Source organism: Eriocheir sinensis, chromosome 37 (assembly GCF_024679095.1).
Source record: "Eriocheir sinensis breed Jianghai 21 chromosome 37, ASM2467909v1, whole genome shotgun sequence".
NCBI classification, from domain to species: Eukaryota; Metazoa; Arthropoda; class Malacostraca; order Decapoda; family Varunidae; genus Eriocheir; species Eriocheir sinensis.
In genome coordinates this window covers 14,346,254-14,367,763 of record NC_066545.1, presented here as the reverse complement: position 1 = coordinate 14,367,763, position 21,510 = coordinate 14,346,254, and the positions used below count along the sequence as shown (strand labels likewise).

Below are 21,510 nucleotides of genomic sequence, written 5' to 3'. Positions count from 1 at the left end.
ACTTCTTATTCTCCATTCGAGTTAGTACTTATATCACACAAAAAAACACACACAAAAAAAATGGAAAATAAAAACGATAATATAAAAAAAAACGATATAATAAAAACTGATTGTCGAACTTGAATATGGTAATAGGATATATTTTCTTTATTTAACGCAATTTTCCTTTTCCTGATATAGTCCTGATTGAAATCCTGCCTTCTAACTGTCCAACACATCCTTCTTTTTTTTCTTATTAGTATTCGGTTAACATCTTTATTTTCCCTTAAATGTCCCAGGCGCCCTTTATTCTTCTTTTGTTTAGCGTCCTTATTTTCCCTTATCCTCCCGAGCGACATTCCTTTTTCTCCTTTTGCATTTAACGCCCCTATATTCCCTTAACATCCCGGGCGTCCTTTCTTCCTCATCCTCTTATATCTTTAACGTCCTTATTTTCCCCTAACCTCTCGGCCGACCTTCCTTTTTCTCCTTTTGCATTTAACGTCCCTATATTCCCTTAACATCCCGGGCGTCCTTTCTTCCTCTTCCTCTTATATCTTTAACGTCCTTAGTTTCCCCTTCACTTCACCCTCCAGGTCGCCGCTCATCGTACTTGACCTGGGGGGCGCCGTGTCGGGGGTCGCGTGGTCGCCCTTCAACAGCAGCGTGGTCGTGGCGCTGTCGGACGAGGGTCGCGTGTACGTCTACGACCTGTTCATGCGACGCGCCAAGCCCCTCTGCGTTCAATCCCTCGTGCAGCGGCGGCGGGCGGCGGCTACGTGCGTGTCTCCCAGCCCGAGCCATCCCGTGCTGCTGGTGGGCGGCGAGAGGTGCGTGAATGGCCATGGGTGGATAGTGTACGTGAGAGTGGAGCAATGCTAAACTCTGTATCCTCTTGGTCTTCGTTTTGGGCATATTTGGTAGCTTATACGAACGTCAATGTGTTATAATTCACCGTTTGCCTTCTCATGTATTTATCGCCAGCCTTTAGCTTTACTTATTTTCATGTTAACAATTAGGCATTTGGTCAGGGCAGTGTTTAAAACAATTAGGCACTTGGTCAGGGCAGTGTTTAAGAGACGAAGAGGTTATAGTGATGCCCTTTCCTTCTCCGAGATATAGCTTGGTCTAAGACGAATTTGGGTATAATATAAGTGATCCTTGATTGATAACCTTGTTCAAAGTACGCTGAACTCTTAAGTCACTGAACCGTCTAAATTCAGTTTCTAGATACGGTACTGCCTCGTTTAACTTTTGTCTTATTTTTCTCTTCCATTTTGCACTTGAAAGTTCCTAAAGTGCAGCCTATGATTGTCTTTTTGCCTCTTTTGTCGCAGGGGTAACTTGATCTGCCTGAAGCTCTCCCCGAACCTTAGGCGGGTGAGCAAGGACACGAAGTCGGCGGACGAGCGAACGGCGCGGGAGATCGAGTTGAGCAAGATGGAGAGACTCATCGCCACCAACAAGGGCTGACCAGGCGGGAGGGAGACTAGCCAGACTTTTTTTTTTTTTTTTGTGGTCAGCTAAGGAAGGGACAAACCTCTTCCATATCTATTTCTTTTCACAGTTTTTGTATTGCTTTAGTAGGGACGGAGCCTCAGTTTCAACGTCTCCTTTTTATTGATGTTCGTGTACCGGTTTAAGTTCAACGACCAATAAACTTCCGTAATGTAAAATGAGTCTTTGTTTCCCTCCGAGCGCTGTCTGACTGAAGGATTTGGTTGTTGCGAGAAGCTAACAGAGAGGGGAAGTGTTGCTTATCATCCGAAACTCTAAGCAATATACAAATGTGCTTAGACGAATGTAATGTATAAAAAGAAAATACAGACGATGCTAGAAAATGCAAAGTGCTATTGTGTTCTGCTGTTATACTACCTTAAATTACTCAAGAAAAAGTGAGGCGGATTCGAACACATGATTCAAAGACCGCGAAATCGGACCAGCGGAAATTGGACCAGCGGAACCACCAATTATTTGTCAGCTGATAGGAGTAAACACCATGAAGACTAATAATGACTAACGAAAGCCTAATCATTGCCCCATCCCCCCCCCCCAAAAAAAAAAAAAAAAAATACTACTACTATTACAAACATCATGAAAACTAATATAATGACAAACGAAAGCTTAATCACCGCCCCACGAATACATTAATTACCCCATTTCTACTATTACCAACAACACACATATTTACGAACCACACAGCATCAGTCCCCTCGCCCCTTACCCTTATCATGGCGTCCTAATCCTTCCCCACACCCTCGTTTCCCTTCCAAATGTGGGTTAAGTAATTGCCTCACGAATAGCTATATCAATTACCTTACCACAACTATTATTATCATTCAAAATCATATTAGCGAGCCATACAATACCCTTTCTCCCGCACCTTGCCCCCACCACCATGGCGTCCTGATCCTTCCCCACACCCTCGTTTCCCTTCTAAATGTGGGTTAAGTAATTGCCTCACGAATAGCTATCAATTACCTTACAACTATTATTATTACCATTCAAAAACATACTAGCGAGCCATACAATACCCTTACTCCCGCACCTTGCCCCCATGGCGTTCTGCTCCTCCTCCTGAACACCCTTACTTCCCTTCCGGCTACATAATGACCGCAAGCTTCATTGAGCCTCCACTCGTCATCCCTTTATGCTTGGATGTCTAAAGAATAACTGTAATAAGGATAACTTAATCTTACCTCAGTCTGCAGGGATGAAACGAGGCCTCATTTGTTTGAAGCTCTCACTGTACCCAGACACTGACCGCACGGGAGCTAGACCGCAAATGAACAAACACATACAGTTGCCAAGGAGTCTAGATATGAATCCTTGATGTTGCCAATCATTTACAAACTTCTTATTTACTTTAGTTTTCATATGATGTTTGAGTGAATGATTGCTATTACTTTTTTTCCTTCTACGTTTTTGTTGTGTTGCAGGTTATCCAAGAGATGCGAGAGCTAAAATTCCCCTAAAAATGGTCATCTGAAGTAAAGCATGCTGGTACTCGTTAAGGAAAGGAACATACATAATAAAGAACAAGTGTAAATCAAAACTGTATTGTTGGCAAGGCTCCAAACACCCATTTCAAGTAATACTGTTAAACCACGTCTTTAGCACCAAGCAAAGTGAACATACTCCACACACTCCTGTCTTTACCTTCCCAATGAAATACAGCTTAAAGAAGTGTCAGCAATCAAACTTGCAGAAATCAGCCTCAGACATGCTCACTACAATCAGGTAATTAGCATAAGGCATGAACACACTTTGTTGCATAAGGCATGAACACACTTTGTTGCATAAAGCATGAACACACTTTGTTCACCTATCTCAGTCACAACATATACAGTGACACACTCTGCAACAGCTTGGTATATGGCATTCCCTCTGCACAAGCACACACTCACTTCAGAGAACAATCAGTATCAGTATTGAATAATAATAAGTCTGTCACATTCTTTATAAAAGAATGACAATAAAACATTTAAAAAAAAGTATAAAAGTATACTACACTAAAATAATAATCAATAAAAGCCTGTCATTTTCACTCTAGGAATACTAATAAAAATAATAAAAAATTATGGAATCTGTCAGCCAGGAAGAGGCGTCCAAACACAGAGATGCTTGTGCTTCGGTGAGGAGGTGGCACATTAAGTACTGCTTAACAACTAGGAACTCTTCACAAAACTTGCACTGTTAGTAAAGCTGATGAGTGATGTACAAAATATACAAAGCCAATTTGTAAGTTTTTGGTTTGTGTTCAAGAGGTGCTGAAGGGTCATTATCTATGACCAAATGTACCACTGACAAGATTGCACATTGCAGTTGTTAAAATATGAAAATATCTATGCATGAATCATTATATTTACAATACTATCTACATTTTCAATCAGGTTATCTGTCCTCATGTTGGAGTAGTATAGAAAGGCACATAAAGGTCCAGGAATGCATATTTGTACATCTAATACAAATTTGCAGTCTGTCCATAAAACAGATGACGGTGCATGCCGACAGTCTTTAGTTTCATGAGTCTTTCAAAGAATGTACATTAGAAAGAAGAAAATGCTTGTTGAAAGTAACAAGAGAGTCATATGTTTCCCAGTTCTGTTTGAAATGGGAATTAAAGCTTGAACTTGTGGTTGGGTCCTGTGCATTAAGATGAAAGACTGGTGACAGTGAACAGACATAAATACAGGATGCCTTGTAGGTCTTGGCAGTGGGCGAGATGCTTAAAGAAAGTGTTGCTGTAGGAGTCTATAATGATCCTTAAGCTATATCCCTTTAGCGCTCCCAACACCAATGCCTCATCTGCCTGAGACCCAAGCATTGCCACCGTCTAGCCATAACATTACACCACACCACAAACCCCATTAATATCAACACTATTGATGCCAACACTAACTTTATCAACAACATCTCCATACAAATGTCAGGGTAAGAGGATATGATAAAGCTCATAATGAACTTTAAATAAGGACAGAATATGAAGATAAAATGTCTTATGTATATGTGCAATGACAATGTCTTATGTTATATATAAAAGCTCGTGAATGATACAATCTGGGACTCAGACATGCAGATTTCCTGTTCATAATTCCTTTGTCACCTAAAATTCAAGAGATGTATACAGTCAATCACAGCTGACACAATACCTCTAAATGGCTTATCACACTACTTGGCACCAGATGGCACTCTCGTTCCACTCATGACTGCTTCAAAACACATGGCACTCGTTACATCCCAGCGTGAGCAACCCATCGTGCCAGACAGACAGAACGCACCTGCCAGCCTGCAATGACCTCACTAGCTGGACAAGACTAACTGAACCAATAACACTCCAATACCAGTCAGCAAGAAATATATGACACAAAATCCCAGTTCATGGTTATGTGAGGAAGGTAGAATCAGTAAGGGGTGACTAATTTGATTCATAGGGTAAAAGGAAGTGTACAGCCTGGAGGAGACATGATGCTGGGAATTATAACTTACTATAAAAGTCTACAAGATAAAAGGTGAAATTCTATGTGAAAAATTAAAATATAAAAGTATTCAGCAAAAACATAAAATCCATACCAGAAAAGAGAACAGTTTTTGACAATTAACTGACAATCACTACATATATGACTCAGAACACTGAACGTAGCAACTGAAAATGATGTGAAAAAAAACTCAAGGGTTAAGAGGAGGAAACAAAGCATTCAGGAAACCCTAAACAGCTCCTGACTCCCCCTTAAGTTCTGATCCCCTGTCTAGTTTCACCCCAAGCAGTCCTCCCCTTAGATCCTCATTGCCTGTGACTCCCGGTAACCCTTCTCGTTACACCCCGACTGGCTGGGGCTGACGGTGCTCTTCCCCTTCACACCCTGACCGTCTGTGATCTTCAACTGGCGGCTGCGTCCGAGGGAGGTGAGGGAGGCCAGCTTGATGAGGCTTTTCATACGGCTCTTCCCCTCAACCTTCTGCGGCTCCTCCTCTGGGAACCTGCTCCGATACACCTCCGGGTAGAGTGACTTGAACTGTAGGAGAAAGGAAGAGGATGGTGGGATGGAAGGGTCACTTTTGTATATACTTGATATACCCGAATATACACAAAACTTTTATCACAATTATTAAAGTCTCAACTTTAAGCAAAACACCTACGTATCATACTCTCTTCCTTCAGTTTCCTCTTGCACTACTTTGTCGAGAGCTTGTTACTGTTCTCAGCTAACAACCATCACTTCTATGATTATCCCAACTCTCAAAAACCCTCAACACCTTAACAACATTTTCCATCATTACTTCCTTCAGCTTTCTCTTGTGATCCTGTGCTGAGAGTCTGCCTGTATTCACCAGAAGTGCAAAAGACCTGCTAAATAACACGAGGTACCCAAGAAGTTCAAGCAAGCGAAAGTGTTAATTCATTGAGATTTATCAATTTAGGACTCGTGGAACTTTCTTTTGTGTGTGTGTGTGTGTGTGTGTGTGTATGAGGGAGTTAGCTTAAGGGTGCACTATAATGAAATCCTAAAAAAGAAACACCTCTACAACACTGCTCAGTCTCACCTCCTTCAGCTTCCTCTTGCGGTCCTTTGCCGAGAGCTTGCCGGTGTTCTCCACAAGCTGGTCGAGGAGCTGCGCCAGGAAGAGCTGCGAGCCAGTGAGCCGCTGCCGCTGGTACTCAGAAGGGGACACCTGCCGGCAGTAGGTGATGGTGACGGAGCGCTCCCCTGCCGCTGCCGGGTACACCACCTGGAACGGAGGGTGGGAGCATGCCTCCAGCGCGCCACAAAGGCTTAGCTCATCCATGCCGCTACCAGCACCAAGGCCGACAATATCATGTGCACCCCCAAGCACCCGCCACCCGCCTCTGTTTGAACCAAGCCGCCCAAGCATGAGGAAAATAGGCTTGATCAACGTTGCCAGATTGTCGTACTCAGCCGCTTATATTTCCCGACTTCCTACCCCAAAACTGTCTTCTGGGGTCCAATAACGAAACTCATTTATAGTTATCGTTAAAAGAGTTAGATCCTGATGTTTCTTGGGAATAGTTAGGCGTCAGAAACCGGTAAATACTATGCTCTGAGTACGATAATCTGGCAACGGTGGGCTTGATTATGATTACCGAGCAAACACCTTGAAAAGAATACCAGTTACAGAGCAGATATTACTAGTTAGGGCATGTTTACCTGCTGCAGGAGTCACCAAGATAGATGTACTGCACTACTGCCAATACTCAAAGTAGTCACATAAAAACATATATACTTTACTCTAACAAACAAAACCTTCCTTTATATTAACTGCTAACCATCTAACTAAGGTAAAATTCAGGCAAAGAGTTACGTATTATTTGCACATACAAAGAAATATAACTAAAACAATGTTCTTCCAAGCTACAGATGCAAACACCAAGTTCTAAACAATACCAGAATGAAAACTCCTCATTCAACATATTCTACATCTAGTGTCTATTACTGAATGAAAAGACTAACAGCTCTAGATAGTGTACTACAGCTATTGGAGTACTACTATTACTACTGGCACCACTAATGGTTTCCCTCAAAATATGAATATGCTTCTTGTTCAACAAATTCAAACTTTTCTGCATCCAGTTTCACTTCTCATATTTATCCCTTTACAAAAAAAGTATTTCTGAATGAGACAACTGAAATAAATGTTTTCTCCTTGATGAAACTCTTAATACTGCGTTTAAAGAACTAAGTCTTCTTAGCATTTTGAAGGGTCATCAACCATAGCTGTGCATGTTATGGAAGAGGCAAAGTATCAGCACCATAAAAATAACCATCAAGCAACATATAAAGCTGGATTTTTATCAGCTGCAGCTACCCAGTCTCATTAGTTCCCAAAGCATAAATCACAGGGAGTGGGTGCCATGACTCTGCTGCCCCCAATCACTGCCTGTCCTGGGAACTTGGTCAATCACACCGACACTCCCCACACCCAGCCAGACCCATCAGTGCCAAGCCACAGATCACCAATCCCACAGCTCAGCCACCAGCCACATCTCTTGAGACCTCTGCATCACCACCACCACCACCACTACACTAGTAACTAACACACAACAAAGCTAATCATCTACATTACATTACTGCACCACATACCATGATCTGACTATTTACTGTTTTTGAGACCTGCAAGCTTTTACTTGTACCACATTCACTTCCAACAAAAAGATGCCAGTGCCCAGCCACCACAACCCCAAGCTACGGCTACGCTACGGCCTCCCTTTTCTCCGTTCCAAGTGTGTCCAGCAAGGCGGGTCTGCGAGGCTCCGAGGAGACGGCTCAGAGTGAGAATGGGACAGAGACAAAACAGTACAAGTAACTACATTTCCCTGGAAGAAGTAATATGAGATAACCCATTAGTAACAACACAACAATCAGAGAAATGGTTAAAACAAGACCGCCATGAACCACTCCCCAGTATATCACCGGCAAAGTGCAAACATACCATTATACATTCCCACAGGTGTTCTATCTAGCTATAATCCAACCATTTCAAATAGTCCGTTTGGGCGTTTGATTCTGTGGGTCCTTTCCTCCCCTCTGCTCTGCCACACAGTCCCAACACCTATTTTTCCCTCTCATATGTTACCTGTAGCTGACATATGAGAGGAAGGGATAGGCATTGAGACTGTGTGGCAGAGCAGAGGGGAGGAAAGGATCCGCGGAACTGAACGGCCAAACAGACTATATGAAATGGTTGGAGTATAGTGTGCAGCCTTCTACCCCAAACCCTACATTCCCATAAATTGTGACATTCAAAGAGTGTTTCCATGTGTCCATCACTAGGGACTAAAATAATGTGCCTTGCATGTGTGGCAGGACAAAAGTTACCTAATTCAAGGCATGACAGTACATTTCAAAGAGCACTTCATTATAAACTGTCATTCTAAGACTTATCGAGGATGTGGAAAACTGATTACCTGAAAAATTAAATAAGTTTTTGTGTGTGTGGCTTACTACTGTGACCACTGGGTTTCAGATGCCCCAGGGTGAGTTTCAGGCTCAAAGTATGTTATAAATTGCTGTATACATTTCCATTAATAAAAATTCTATAATAACCTAACCATTGCTCTTTTGAGTCATCTTACGGCACACACGAACTCCAGTAGTAGCAACAAGTGTCCTGCCTCAGCACAGTGTCTCCATTCCCACACATGACAAAGGTTAGAATTTTGTTACATTCCTCATGACCTCAGCCACGTCTCGTTAGCCCAGTCATGCAAGGACACACTGCAATCACACCTTGAAGAAGAGACAATCACAGTCACCCCAGCATGACAACTATGGCTACTAGAGTGAGGAGAAAATATGCCTGAAGATGTCCCTCCCAACCCTGATGAATATACAGGTTCTGATTGCAACACCTCTCTTTCCCTCCCCTCACCTTAAATGAAACTATATGTTCTGGTGTTCATAATCTAAAACTTGCAGGGTTAAAAATGACTTTCTTATTAGTATTTAAACCAAACCAGCTCTTGAAGGTTTTCCGCAATTCACTGTCTCCTTTCACCACCTCCCTTTCCCTCCCCTCACCTTAAATGAAACTATATGTTCTGGTGTTCATAATCTAAAACTTGCAGGGTTAAAAATGACTTTCTTATTAGTATTTAAACCAAACCAGCACTTGAAGGTTTTCCGCAATTCACTGTCTCCTTTCACCACCTCCCTTTCCCTCCCCTCACCTTAAATGAATAGACATGTTCTGGTGTTCATAATCTAAAACTTGCAGGGTTAAAAATGACTTTCTTATTAGTATTTAAACCAAACCAGCACTTGAAGGTTTTACACAATTCACTGTCTCCTTTCACCACCTCCCTTTCCCTCCCCTCACCTTAAATGAATAGACATGTTCTGGTGTTCATAATCTAAAACTTGCAGGGTTAAAAATGACTTTCTTATTAGTATTTAAACCAAACAAGCTCTTGAAGGTTTTCCGCAATTCACTGTCTCCTTTCACCACCTCCCTTTCCCTCCCCTCACCTTAAATGAATAGACATGTTCTGGTGTTCATAACCTAAAACTTGCAGGGTTAAAAATGACTTTCTTATTAGTATTTAAACCAAACAAGCTCTTGAAGGTTTTACACAATTCACTGTCTCCTTTCACCACCTCCCTTTCCCTCCCCTCACCTTAAATGAATAGACATGTTCTGGTGTTCATAATCTAAAACTTGCAGGGTTAAAAATGACTTTCTTATTAGTATTTAAACCAAACCAGCTCTTGAAGGTTTTACACAATTTACCCTCTTCAGTCTTGCACCATCATCCCTTCACTCTCCTCATCTTCAAAAAATAAGAACGTTCTGATCTCCGTAACCTAAAACTTGCAGGGTTAAAAATGACTTATTAGTATTCAAACCAAACCGTCTCTTGAAAGTTTACCGCCACTCATCGCCTTCCTTCCTGCTCCATCACCCCTTCCCTCCCCCCCTTCTACCTGGCTGCGGTGCCGGAGAGCCAGGCGTCGGTGGGCCAGCACGGACAGGTCCTCCGGCGGGCGCATCACCTCCTCGTGTGTGTCCATGAGGAAGGCCACCACGCGCAGGGCCAGCACCTCGTCGTGGTCCGCCTCGCGCCCGCACAGGAGGATGCTGCGCGCGAAGGTGTTCAGAACCTACGAAAGAGGAAGGAGACAAATAAGTTAAGAATAAAGAAAGTTGTGGGGAATGACATATTAAGCAGAAAGTGTAAAGGGGAAACAAATAGACTTGGAGTGCTGCAGGAAGGGGAAGGGCAAGACAAATGAAATAGGACAAAAGGAGGTTATGGGGAATGAGATGGTAAGCAGAAAGTGTAAAGGGGAAACAAATAGACTTGGAGCGCAGCAGGAAGGGGAAGGGCAAGACAAATGAAATGGGACAAAAGGAGGTTATGGGGAATGAGATGGTAAGCAGAAAGTGTAAAGAGGAAACAAATAGACTTGGAGTGCTGCAGGAAGGGGAAGGGAAAGACAAATGAAATAGGACAAAAGGAGGTTATGGGGAATGAGATGGTAAGCAGAAAGTGTAAAGGGGAAACAAATAGACTTGGAGCGCTGCAGGAAGGGGAAGGGAAAGACAAATGAAATGGGACAAAAGGAGGTTATGGGGAATGAGATGGTAAGCAGAAAGTGTAAAGTGGAAACAAATAGACTTGAAGCACTGCAGGAAGGAGAAAAGGGAGACATGAGCTTAGAGAAAAGGCAGTTCTAGGAAATGAGATGATAAACAGAGAGTGCAAAGGAGAAACAGCTCTTCGAAAATGTACGAGTTTTGGGAGGGTCTATCATAAGGGGGTAAAGGAGGAGTTTTTTTCGTATGTCTCGTTTTTGCCCTTGAGGTGCCGACGATATTAATAAAAAAGAAGGGGGGCAGGGGGTAGGTTAGCTCACATCACGTCACTCACCAAGGCACGCGTGGAAGTGTCCGAGTCGAGGGTGAGGGAATCATTGACGGCCATCTTGCTCATCATCCGCAGAAGGAGGTGGAGCTTTCGACGACGCACTGGAGCAATGAGCAGCAACAGCAGGCGGGCCGAGGTGGTGGCTGCTTCCCTGCCCTCCCTCGTCAACAACCCTAGAGGAGGAAGTGATGAATAGGTGGAGGGGTTAGGTTGGGTGAAGGTGGCAGGAGAGAAGACAGAGGGAAGGCTGTGAAGGGATGAAGTGCAGGGAGGTGGTGGCTAGGTGGCTGAGTGGTTCTATAAGGTTAGGTGGGAGTTGGGTTAGGTTAGGGTAGGTGGCTGAGTGGTTTTGTTAGGTTAGGTTAAGGTAGGTGGCTGTTTTGTTAGGTTAGGTTAGGTTAGGGTAGGTGGCTGAGTGGTTTTGTTAGGTTAGGTGGGAGTTAGGTTAGGTTAAGGTAGGTGGCTGTTTTGTTAGGTTAGGTGGGGGTTAGGTTAGGTTAGGGTAGGTGGCTGAGTGGTTTTGTTAGGTTAGGTGGGAGTTAGGTTAGGTTAGGGTAGGTGGCTGAGTGGTTTTGTTAGGTTAGGTTAGGGTAGGTGGCTGAGTGGTTTTGTTAGGTTAGGTGGGGGTTAGGTTAGGTTAGGTTAGATGGGTAGGTTAGATGTGGTGTGGTGGGGGTGAAGAAGAAACAGAGGGGAGGATGTGGAGAGATAAGGTGGAGGGAGGTGGTGGCATGAGTGAGTGGTTTGGTTAGGTTAGGTTAGTGGTGTAGGTGGTAGGGTGATGGGGGGAATGAAGAAACAGAGGGGAGGCTGATAAGGGATGAGGTGTAGGGAGGCAGCGGCTGTGTAGCTAGTGTTTGGTTGTTGTGAAAATATGGTTCTAAGTTCAAGTGATGGTGAAGGCTGATGATTTATTAGCCATCACAGAGTAAATCATGTAAGTGAGGCGTGATTCTGTTATGCTTCATGTATGTAAGCACTGAAATTAGTAAGATTCTGTTAAAAGAAAGCTGGATTAATAGTTTTGTTGAGAGCATGCTAGATTATTAAGTCTAATAGAAAAAACAAGTTGGATTAATAGGAAACTCAATCTCTCTCCCCATCCCTTGCTGCAGAGGGAAATGGGGTCTTGTAAATGTCATGTGTTAAATTAATGAACATCTGTTAAATACAAGTCAAACATTAGGTGCTGGTTACACATGTAGGTGGCAGCATGGGGGCAGAGAATAGAATTTAGTGATTAACAATGGAAACAATAACAAAAGCAGCAGTTAATGTTTAGACAGGAGCATGTAGTGAAGCTGTTATTATGGTGCTCTAAGTGTTAGCTAAAATTAAACGAACCGTGATGAGTCAAGCCTACCAGGCACGCATGCTTTGCTTCCCCAGAACACCCGTGCCCCGCGCCTGTGGCCGATGCGTCTCTTACTTGGCGAGGAGAGGCAGAGGCGCGACCCACCGCCCCGCATGAAGGAAAACGGTGCCTGACTGAGGGGCGTGCGGTCAGCCCACCTGTCACTCAGCTCGCTGGCCGAGGAGGACAGGTGCTTGTGGAGGTCACTGTTCATTGGAGGGTCTGTGGAGGCCTGGGGCTGAGCAGCAGTGCCTGGAGGGGGTGTGGGCAAAGGTTAATGGTGGACAAGCGGGACAGTCGTACATGTTATTCTAATTATTAGGAGAAATAAGTTTTACTGTTAAAGAAAATAAAAGCTCTAGAAAAAAATGTCATCCCTTAAAAATAAATTTCTAAAAAGTTAGCCACTCTAATTCTTAAGGACTGCTCTTGAGAGTTTAGGATACTAGAAGCTACCAACAGTATTGACCTTTCACAGTGGCGGAGTATATCCCGGCCATGCCACTGACGGGCTGCAGGGCGGGGGAGGCCAGGTTGGAGTGTGAGGCCAGGGAGGTGGGTGTGCCGCCCCGGCTGGTGTGGGAGAGAGCCGAGTGGTAGAGACTGTTCCCAGAGGCTGTGGAGTGGAGGCTGTGGCTCAGGCATCCATCTGGGGTGTGGATCCTGTGGCGGGAGACGGGCCGAGGGGCGGGGGCAGGGGCAGGGGCAGGGTGGTGGTCCAACAGGCCAGGGTCAGAGCAGGCACTCATGGGGGCTGAGGGCACAGAGTCCAGGGTGTCTGTGGAGTCCCCAGAGGGAGCAAGAGCCAGATTGAGGAAGCCGCCAGACTTGGTACGCAGGTGAGCTAGTCTGGCCGCAGAGGATCCTGAGCCCTCAGAGGACGCAGTGCTGGCCGTGTCATCCGGCGCTGGCCCAGGCATACCAAGGTTGAGGTAGCCCCCAGACTCTGTCCTGAGGTGCTTCACAGCAGCAACCTTCCCCCGGCTGCCACGTTTCCGGGAGAGGGAGTCATCACGCAGGTGTTTACGCTTGATGGAGTCACGGATGCGGCAAGCCAGGCTCCTGGGGGGTGCTAGAGGTGCAGGGGCAGGGGCGGGGGCAGGAGCAGGGGCTGGATTAAGGCGGTCAGCTTCATAGCACTGCAGGTTCCCAGCAGAGCAGGATCGGTTGAAGGGGGACAGAGGGGCCAGCGGGGCCGTGATGTACTCTGTGCTGGCAGACGAGACAATGCTGGAGCGGAACAGGTCAGAGGCAGAGGAGTAGTTGACAATGGAATCCCAGGGGCCAGGGGGGGCTTGGAAGGGTGGGGCGGCCAGGCTGCGGGGCCGCTGCCGTTCTCCATGTCCAAAGTGGAGGGAGTCCACTGACTTCTGGGGAATGATCCGGGTCTTGGGGCTGTCGGAGGTGAAGGCAGTCTCAAAGCAGCAGTTGTTGGGCAGAGTCAGGTTGTCCAGCACTTCAACCGGCCTCACCTCCACGTTCTCCCAGGGACTGTTGGCGCCGGCCTGCCTCAGCCGCCGGGCCTGGTCGCTGGTCTTGACAGACCGCACTGTATCAGGCCCACGGCTTGCCGGGCGTTCTATGGCTCCACTCTGCCTGCTGACGGGGCGAGAGACATCTTGGGGCTGTGGAGGCGTTTTGTGGGATGACTGGTGGGCTGTAGTGAGCTGAGGAGGGGAACTGACAGGACTCTTCACCTTCTGTGGGGCTGTGGGTGCTGCATCATGTGGTGGGTCACAGGACCTCCTTCCACTTGCCTGGCACAGAGGGGAGACAGGATACAGACTGTCATCCTTGAAGTCTGTGTAGTCCCTGAGGCGACGCAGCTTGAGGGACAGCAGCAGACGGGAGGCCTCAGGGGCGACCATGGTGTCTAGGTGGGGCGTCTGTGTGCCCTCGTCCACCCCTTGCTTTGGCGCCCCTTGAGTCCGCTCCTCCCCGTGGGGCGTGGAGGTTGCCTGGCCACTCAAACTCATATTCAGGATCAGGTCTTCAACGGAGTCTGTGTCGCTGGATGCCCGGTGCAGGGGAGGGGAGGGCGGCGAGGAGGAGCCAGTGGTGGAGGTGGAGGTGCTGGCGGGGGCTGCGTGGGAGCGGTGGGTGATGTCCAGAAACTCCGCCCCGATGTAGAGGCGGATGAGTGGCTCGTACAGCTCAAAGGGAATCAGTGGCACGGCCTGTTAGGGGAGCAGGAAGAGGAGTGTGGGGGGCTACTAAGAATAACTATGAGTGGTATTTCAATGTAACTAAAAGATATGAATAGTGTGAGTGACTGGATGTAGATTTTTTTACAACAAGGCAGGCAACTCAAGGGCAAAAAATAAAAACAGCAACAAAAAAAGCCTGCTAAACACTGCTCTGGCAAAAGAAACGAAGAACAAGAGGCCAACAGAATTTCAAATCTACATAAAAGTGCTGGCCATGATTTAGCTTTGGATAATTATGCATTCTTCAACTTATGCTCATTACATACTACTTATTTCTCATGGCCTGACCACTCCACTCCTTACCATGTTTATGAAGAAGTCGCGCACGATCTTGAACACGTCTCGCTCCACCCCGGGGTAATTGGGAATGTTGCAGTTTGAGTCAGCCACATTAGGCCCTGTGGGAAGATGACAGTGATGGGATGGAAGCTTTCACTCATGTTACAGTATTTTGCAGGAATTTCGACAATGTATATAAGATGCAATGTATATCACCAGCAAGTTTTGACATAAGACACTTCTAACACATATCCACCCATCCATTCATGCACACACAAGCCCACACATATATACAAAGACACCCACACTGGGCTAAACACTTCATGGCTGTCAGGATCCAGTTGGGGAGGTCTTCCGGGTGGCCGTCCGTCACCTTCACCACGCCGCGTGCCGTCAGCTGCGTCATGTTGTGGCGCACACTCTCCCCACACACCAACTGTGGCTCCAGCACTGTCTCAACGCCGCCAAACACCAGACGCTCACACAAGCCATCTAGCCTGAGGGGGACAAGGGTGGAGGGATATGCAATCATTGTTTTGATAATTAAAATTTTAGCAAATACTGTTTACCGCTAGCATTTTTTTTAGTTTAAAGGCTTTTTATCCCCCTTCATCACTGTCATTTACTGACATTTGGGTTGACATGGGTAAGAATCTGGTTCATGGTGTCTGTCTATCAGGGAGACACCTCTTTCTACTTTAGCACTTTAGTTATCAGGCAAATTGAATCTAAAATTTCCATTCAGACTTTTTTTCAGGGAGCTTCTTTTTTTTTTTATTCTTCTAGTTTTTTCTTAGGGGTTTTATTCCAATCTCAATGACAGACTTCTCACTAAAGCTAAAAGGTCACTGTGCCAGAGGCCACTTCTGAGACTTAACCTGACACCTTGCCCTCACTGTGGGCAAGGCGTCACTCTCATGGCTGGTGTCAAGACTTTAATCTAGCCGGATGGCACCTACTGTGTTTATAGACATCAGAGACTTCTTTGTTATTATTATTATTATTATTATTATTATCATCACTTAAGAGCCTCCCACAGCTGGCATCTGCATGTGGGGTATTAGTCAGTCTTGGGGTCAAATAAAAGCAAAATGTTATCTCAACAAGTTTTTATTAGGTAGCCATCAGCAAATAACAATACAAATGTACCGTAACTTGACAATCATGGACTGAGGAAAATCATTTATATTAAGTACCACTGACTAACACCCCAATGCAAAAGCTTAATAGCGAAGGCTCCATGAAAAATAAATTCTGAATCAAATAACAGATGCATAAAAAATGTACTGAATAATATTACTTATGAATACCGATCTTCCATCATTGACCAATGCCCCAAGCAAGAATCATGTCCTTGTGTTTTCTTAACATGTACTATGTATAGGAACAATAAACATACTTAAAGTTTGGCACTGGAAGCCTGACACACCCATAAGGCTATTACATGGACATGCTGAAGCTGCTATATCTTTCAGTAACATAATCAGTGTCACGTGTCCCTTTGAATGACACACTGGATGCTGAGGAGCAAAGTTGCTATTCTCCTGCAGCTGTAGCCACCTCTAGTCACCTCACCAAAGCATCACGACCCACCACACACTTATGTGACATTTCTTTGGTTAAATACCATACGATCACAGTGTTCACAATCAACAAGTACTGAATATTATAGCTAAGATAAAACAAGGAACAAAGACCACAAACAATGTTGACATTCTAAGACTCTACTTACACCAGAACCCTCACTTTTACTTAGCTCTTTTCTTTATCAAATATCAATACTAACTAGCTTATAAATATTTGTTAACAAGCTTAAGAAGAACTAGTAGAGATGCTTATTAATTTGTCCTCTCTTCTCCTCATTATCAGAAACATTAAAAAATGAACACCTTGCTGCTACTTCCTCTACCTAAGTAACTGCTTACTCATTACCCTTTGATTTTGCTGCCTCCCCACGTTACAGAAGTGCGACCAAGCAAATCATAACCCCTGCAACGCCACTACAACTAGCACCCTAAAATAGTCACAATCATGGATCATCACAAAGCCGTCATTGGGTGAACAAGGAGTGCATCGTAACAGACTACTATTAGTATTTCCACTTTTTTACAAGCAGGCAACTTAATACTGGATGACAAGACACACAGCTCTGAACACCATCATGAGGCTTGCTTAGAATAAAACCGGGTTGTAATGAGACAAGCTTGAAGCACTGCTCTAAGCCGACCCTCCCATCCCCGACCCCCAACACCCTTTGAAGTGCAGCCAACAAACTTACTTGTCGAGCAGGACCTCCTTCCACACCTGGTTGGTCTCCTGGGCAGTGGGTGGACGAGCCACCAGATGACACTCCTGCATGCCGCCCTGGTCCTTGCCACCTCTGTCCCCCTGGTCTGCCTTGGCCCGACGTTCATTGGCTGCGTTCTCCCCCCGGTGTAGCGATGCAGCTCTTCTGGGCCTGGCTTTGGGGGCTGGGGCGTCGGTGTTGGGAGAGGCATCACGGTCAACACCTCGTTTGCATCTGACAGACTGGGAGAGGAACAATGAGAATATCACGGATGATTATTGGGGCGTTCTGTCTTGCCGCTGGAAGTGAGGAGATTATATACTTTATACATACATACATACATACATATATACACACAATAAGTTTAAATCTAATTGGGAATGTGAGATGAGAGATCGAGAACTGAGTATTGAGGATGGTGGAGGAAATGAAGGTGGATGGAAGGAGATCAGCAGGAAGACCAATGAGAACATGGAGAGGAACAATGCAGCAAGACTTGAAAGTGTTAGAAAGTGAGGAAGAATTAGCATTGGATTCACCAAGATGGAGGAGGATCATTGCAAGTCCGACCCCAAGAATGGACTATAAACAAAAAAGAAAGATAGCTTGACAATTAATAATGTACCAACCAGTAGTACAGAGGCAACTCCTGCACACTATCTCCAGGTAAACACATCATGCCTAATAATACCTGTCTGAGTGAGCTGCGGTAACGCCTGAGGAGCGGTGAGCCACCTAAGTCTGCCTGGGGGGTGTTGGGGTCAAGGGCGGCTAGGGCTGTACGGCCAGGCGTGCGCAGGGCCTTCAGGGGTGACCGGCTGCTGAACCTGGAACATAGAAATTTACGGATGCAACACAGGCTAACCAACAATACCATTATCAATACCTTTACCACTCCTATATCATTTTTTCGCTTTGGGGACAAGCTGAAGAAATAGAGCTCGGTGGGTTTTTTTTGCATTGTTCTTTTGCCCTTTTGCTGCTTCCATTACTGTCAAGAAAATATATATATATATAAAAAAAAAAAGAGCATGGCCTTACCTGTATAAGTCCCTGCCCTCCCTAAAGTCCTCGGGCCGTGTGGTCACCCCTCGCACATCCTCCAGCAGCCCAGCCTTCACAAATTTCCTGGAGGAGGGATGAAGGAGAAATAATGGTTAACAATAAATACATCGATACATATTATTCCTTTAAGAAATTACCCACTAGGGCTGCCTACAAATGAATAAACCATTTATTATTTTATTATTATTATTATTAAAAGACAAGTAACAAATTTGGGAGATGTAAAAAAATTTATAAAAAGAGAACACTATAAGCTCAAATCAATCCTTGTAAAAATATATAGAAATGAAAACACGTAAGTAACACCCAAAACTGACCTCTCTTTTGGCTACTTTTTACTTTTGTCTATTATGGGAGTGGTGAGAAGCGGGCTTTTTAATTTTTTTTGCCTTCTTTTTGTTGCCCTTGAGCTGTCTCCTTTGATGTAAAAAAAAAAAAGGAATAAAGTGTAAACACACGCTGGACAAAACCGCACCTGAGCAGCTTAATGGTCTGGTCCCGGGACACGGAGCGGCTGAAGTTTGGGTTGCTCTGGAGGTGTTGGTGCAGCCAGTCCACCGCCTCTGAGGCCGTGAAGCAGCGCTCGTACTGCCGCAGCCCCCGCCAGTGACGTGACACCGGCATGCCATTGTAGAAGGACCGCACGGCATCGTTCCACTGGTTGAGGGAGTGATGAAAGAGGAAAGGGTAACATCAGGAGGGCAAAGTTATGAGAATGCCTGTCGTCAGCAGAGGGAAAGAAAGAAAATCATTAATGTGAGGATGATGAAAATATACAGGTATTGGATATAAAGATTATTTGAAGTACCTTAATCCTATAAGAGTGAAGTCATGAAGTATATTAGTTCTATAAGAAAGGTGTCTTATATTTGATGGTCCTTTTGAAATTAGTGATAGTCCTGTTTCCATTACACCCACTTTGTATGGATTCCTTATTAGTGACTAAATACAAAATCAGCCATGGTCTACATTGATACATAGTTCCTAAATTTTTCTTAGAATCAAAAGATAATTAGTAACTGGAATGGGTTTACTCTGGAATGAGCTAACAAGTGTAAATAATGCTTCTTATTATTAAAAACTTAAAAAGAGCACTATTAGAAATGGAAGCAGGTTATAGGGTCTGCATGAACCACAGGATCTTAATGGCGCATATAAATCTAGGAAAAACTCAAGTCTTACACCTTCACTATTTTATTAGACTGTAGCATGCTATTACATATTAAATTCTAGCATCTATCTGGTCTTTTCGTGTGCTGTATGACTTTATTTTATACATAACTACACATTAGGAAGTTCAAAATGCCAAATATACAACTATTCGAACTTGATATGAGAGGTGGTCGATCATTACTTAAACTCCTACCACCTGAACGTTGCCCGCCTATAATAGGGCCTAACGAGCCATTCCCAAGCAGTACGAGTATAACTACAAAACCAAACGATGCAACAAGGTAATTAATAAGATAGTTAAGAGCTCAAGGTCACCCGTTCATTCATCCCCCACACATTCCACAATCACGGAAGTTCAAACCCCAGAGAGGATCGGCGCCAGGCTTCACATTTTCCCTCCTTTTCCTTATTTTTCCGCCGCCCACTCACCAGTTTCGTGGCTCTGTACGGCCCCGAGATGGACTTCTTGCAGCTCATGCCGCCGGGGACGCGTGGGAGGCGGGAATCACGTGAAAAAGGCGAAAAACATCACTCATGGCGCCCAGCTGCACTCAAATTTGGGTTTATTTACGTTAGGCCGATGACGTCACGAAAACGGCGGCCTGTGATTGGCTGGCTGGGAGTCAAGATTTACATTGCTAGATTTTCCTATTCGCCACATTATATTTACCGGTATTTGACGCTTAACTATCACTAAAAAGCATTAGCAATTAACTACTTCAACAATAACTATAAATAAATCTAGTCATTGAGGTCCTGGAGACAGTAATTGGGTTGGAAAGTGGTAAATATAAGAGGTTGAGTAAGACAATCTGGCATCGCTGGCCCATGATGGAGGGGCTTGCTGGCCGCTGATTGGTCCGCTATGAAACGTCACAAGCAGTCTCTCGATTTTGATTGGTCAGTTTTATGACGTCATGATAGCATCGGTGTTGTTTATTGGTTTACATTTATGACGTCATCAAACACTATCGCCCTTCACCTTGGTCGTTAGTAAAGAATTTATTTGTATTTTGTTGCTTGGATATCCCCTAAAAATCTTTCCCTTGGTGTCGATTTTATATGAATGAGTTGCCCTTGACCTTTCATTCTTACATATCTACACATTTTCACCCTAACGGACGCTTTTGAAGGCACAGAGATACAAACACTCCTCTTATTATATTACAAGGCCTTTATTTCCACCATTTAAGTCTTTGCTAATGCTGAAATACCCCTGAACACCTCTCCCTGTTTGCATAAGTGACCTGCCAATGACTTTTCTTCCTATATATTTTCACAATTTTCACCCTAACGGACGCCAAGAGCACAGGGACGCATACCATCGCTTTAACACAATACACAGCCTTTATTTCAACCATTTAAGGCTTTACTATTTAATTATTTCCCTTTAGTGGACATGTTTATAGGAGTGACCTGCCTTTGACTCTCCTTTCTTCTTATATATTTTCACATTTTCACCTCAACGGACGCTTTTGAGAGCATAAAGACACATACCATTGGTTTATTGTATTACCAGGCCTTTATTTTAACCATTTAAGGCTTTACTATTGAATTATTTCCCTTTAGTGGACATGTTTATAGGAGTGACCTGCCTTTGACTCTCTTTTCTTCTTATATATTTTCACATTTTTCACCTCAACGGACGCTTTTGAGGGCATAAAGACACATAGCATTTCTTTATTGTATTACCAGGCCTTTATTTCAACACTTTAAGGCTTTACTATTGAATTATTTCCCTTTAGTGGACATGTTTATAGGAGTGACCTGCCTTTGACTCTCTTTTCTTCTTATATATTTTCACATTTTTCACCTCAACGGACGCTTTTGAGGGCATAAAGACACATAGCATTTCTTTATTGTATTACCAGGCCTTTATTTCAACCATTTAAGGCTTTACTATTGAATTATTTCCCTTGAGTGGACATGTTCATAGGAGTGACCTGCCCTTGACTCTTCTTTCTTCTTATATATTTTTACATTTTTCACCTCAACGGACGCTTTTGAGAGCATAAAGACACATCCCATTGCTTTATAATATTACCAGGCCTTTATTTCAACACTTTAAGGCTTTACTATTTAATTATTTCCCTTGAGTGGACATGTTTATAGGAGTGACCTGCCTTTGACTCTCCTTTCTTCTGATATATTTTTACATTTTTCACCTCAACGGACGCTTTTGAGAGCATAACGACACATCCCATTGCTTCAACCATTTAAGGCTTTACTGTTGAATTATTTCCCTTGAGTGGACATGTTTATAGGAGTGACCTGCCTTTGA

General features: G+C 44.3%; 2 protein-coding genes and 1 long non-coding RNA gene across 12 annotated transcripts in view; 1 reads left to right on the top strand and 2 right to left on the bottom strand.

The window, feature by feature from the left end:
- Window positions 1–1,641, top strand: part of LOC127008307 (dynein axonemal intermediate chain 1-like) — a 31,140-nt gene extending 29,499 nt beyond the window's left edge. For 3 of the 4 annotated variants that reach the window (XM_050880179.1, XM_050880177.1, XM_050880176.1), the window contains 2 exons: window positions 576–836; window positions 1,317–1,641. In XM_050880179.1, the coding sequence (XP_050736136.1) occupies window positions 576–836; window positions 1,317–1,452 (397 nt within the window). In that variant the 3' untranslated portion in view covers window positions 1,453–1,641. The remainder of the gene's footprint in view (window positions 1–575; window positions 837–1,316) is intronic. The other variant, XM_050880178.1, reaches the window with a different exon arrangement.
- LOC127008308 (uncharacterized) overlaps window positions 1–2,784 on the bottom strand; it is a 36,402-nt gene extending 33,618 nt beyond the window's left edge. For 2 of the 5 annotated variants that reach the window (XR_007761012.1, XR_007761013.1), the window contains exon 1: window positions 2,679–2,784. This is a non-coding gene — a long non-coding RNA (uncharacterized LOC127008308). The remainder of the gene's footprint in view (window positions 1–2,678) is intronic. The other 3 variants (XR_007761016.1, XR_007761018.1, XR_007761014.1) reach the window with 3 other exon arrangements.
- A 238-nt stretch (window positions 2,785–3,022) lies between these two features.
- On the bottom strand, window positions 3,023–19,808 carry LOC127008305 (uncharacterized). Of its 3 annotated transcripts, none has more exons than XM_050880171.1 (13): window positions 19,659–19,808; window positions 18,532–18,713; window positions 18,033–18,119; window positions 17,683–17,818; window positions 16,983–17,233; window positions 15,011–15,201; window positions 14,729–14,823; window positions 12,688–14,395; window positions 12,228–12,470; window positions 10,868–11,037; window positions 9,921–10,097; window positions 6,025–6,210; window positions 3,023–5,495 (listed from the first exon to the last, which is right to left on the bottom strand). In XM_050880171.1, exons 1-13 carry the CDS (start codon window positions 19,704–19,706, stop codon window positions 5,256–5,258), a joined length of 3,714 nt encoding a protein of 1,237 aa, XP_050736128.1. In that variant the 5' UTR covers window positions 19,707–19,808; the 3' UTR covers window positions 3,023–5,255. The 3 variants fall into 3 exon arrangements, with proteins under 3 accessions (XP_050736128.1, XP_050736129.1, XP_050736130.1); XM_050880172.1 differs by having other exon boundaries at window positions 6,025–6,153; XM_050880173.1 differs by having other exon boundaries at window positions 12,294–12,470.
- Window positions 19,809–21,510: the final 1,702 nt, after the last annotated feature.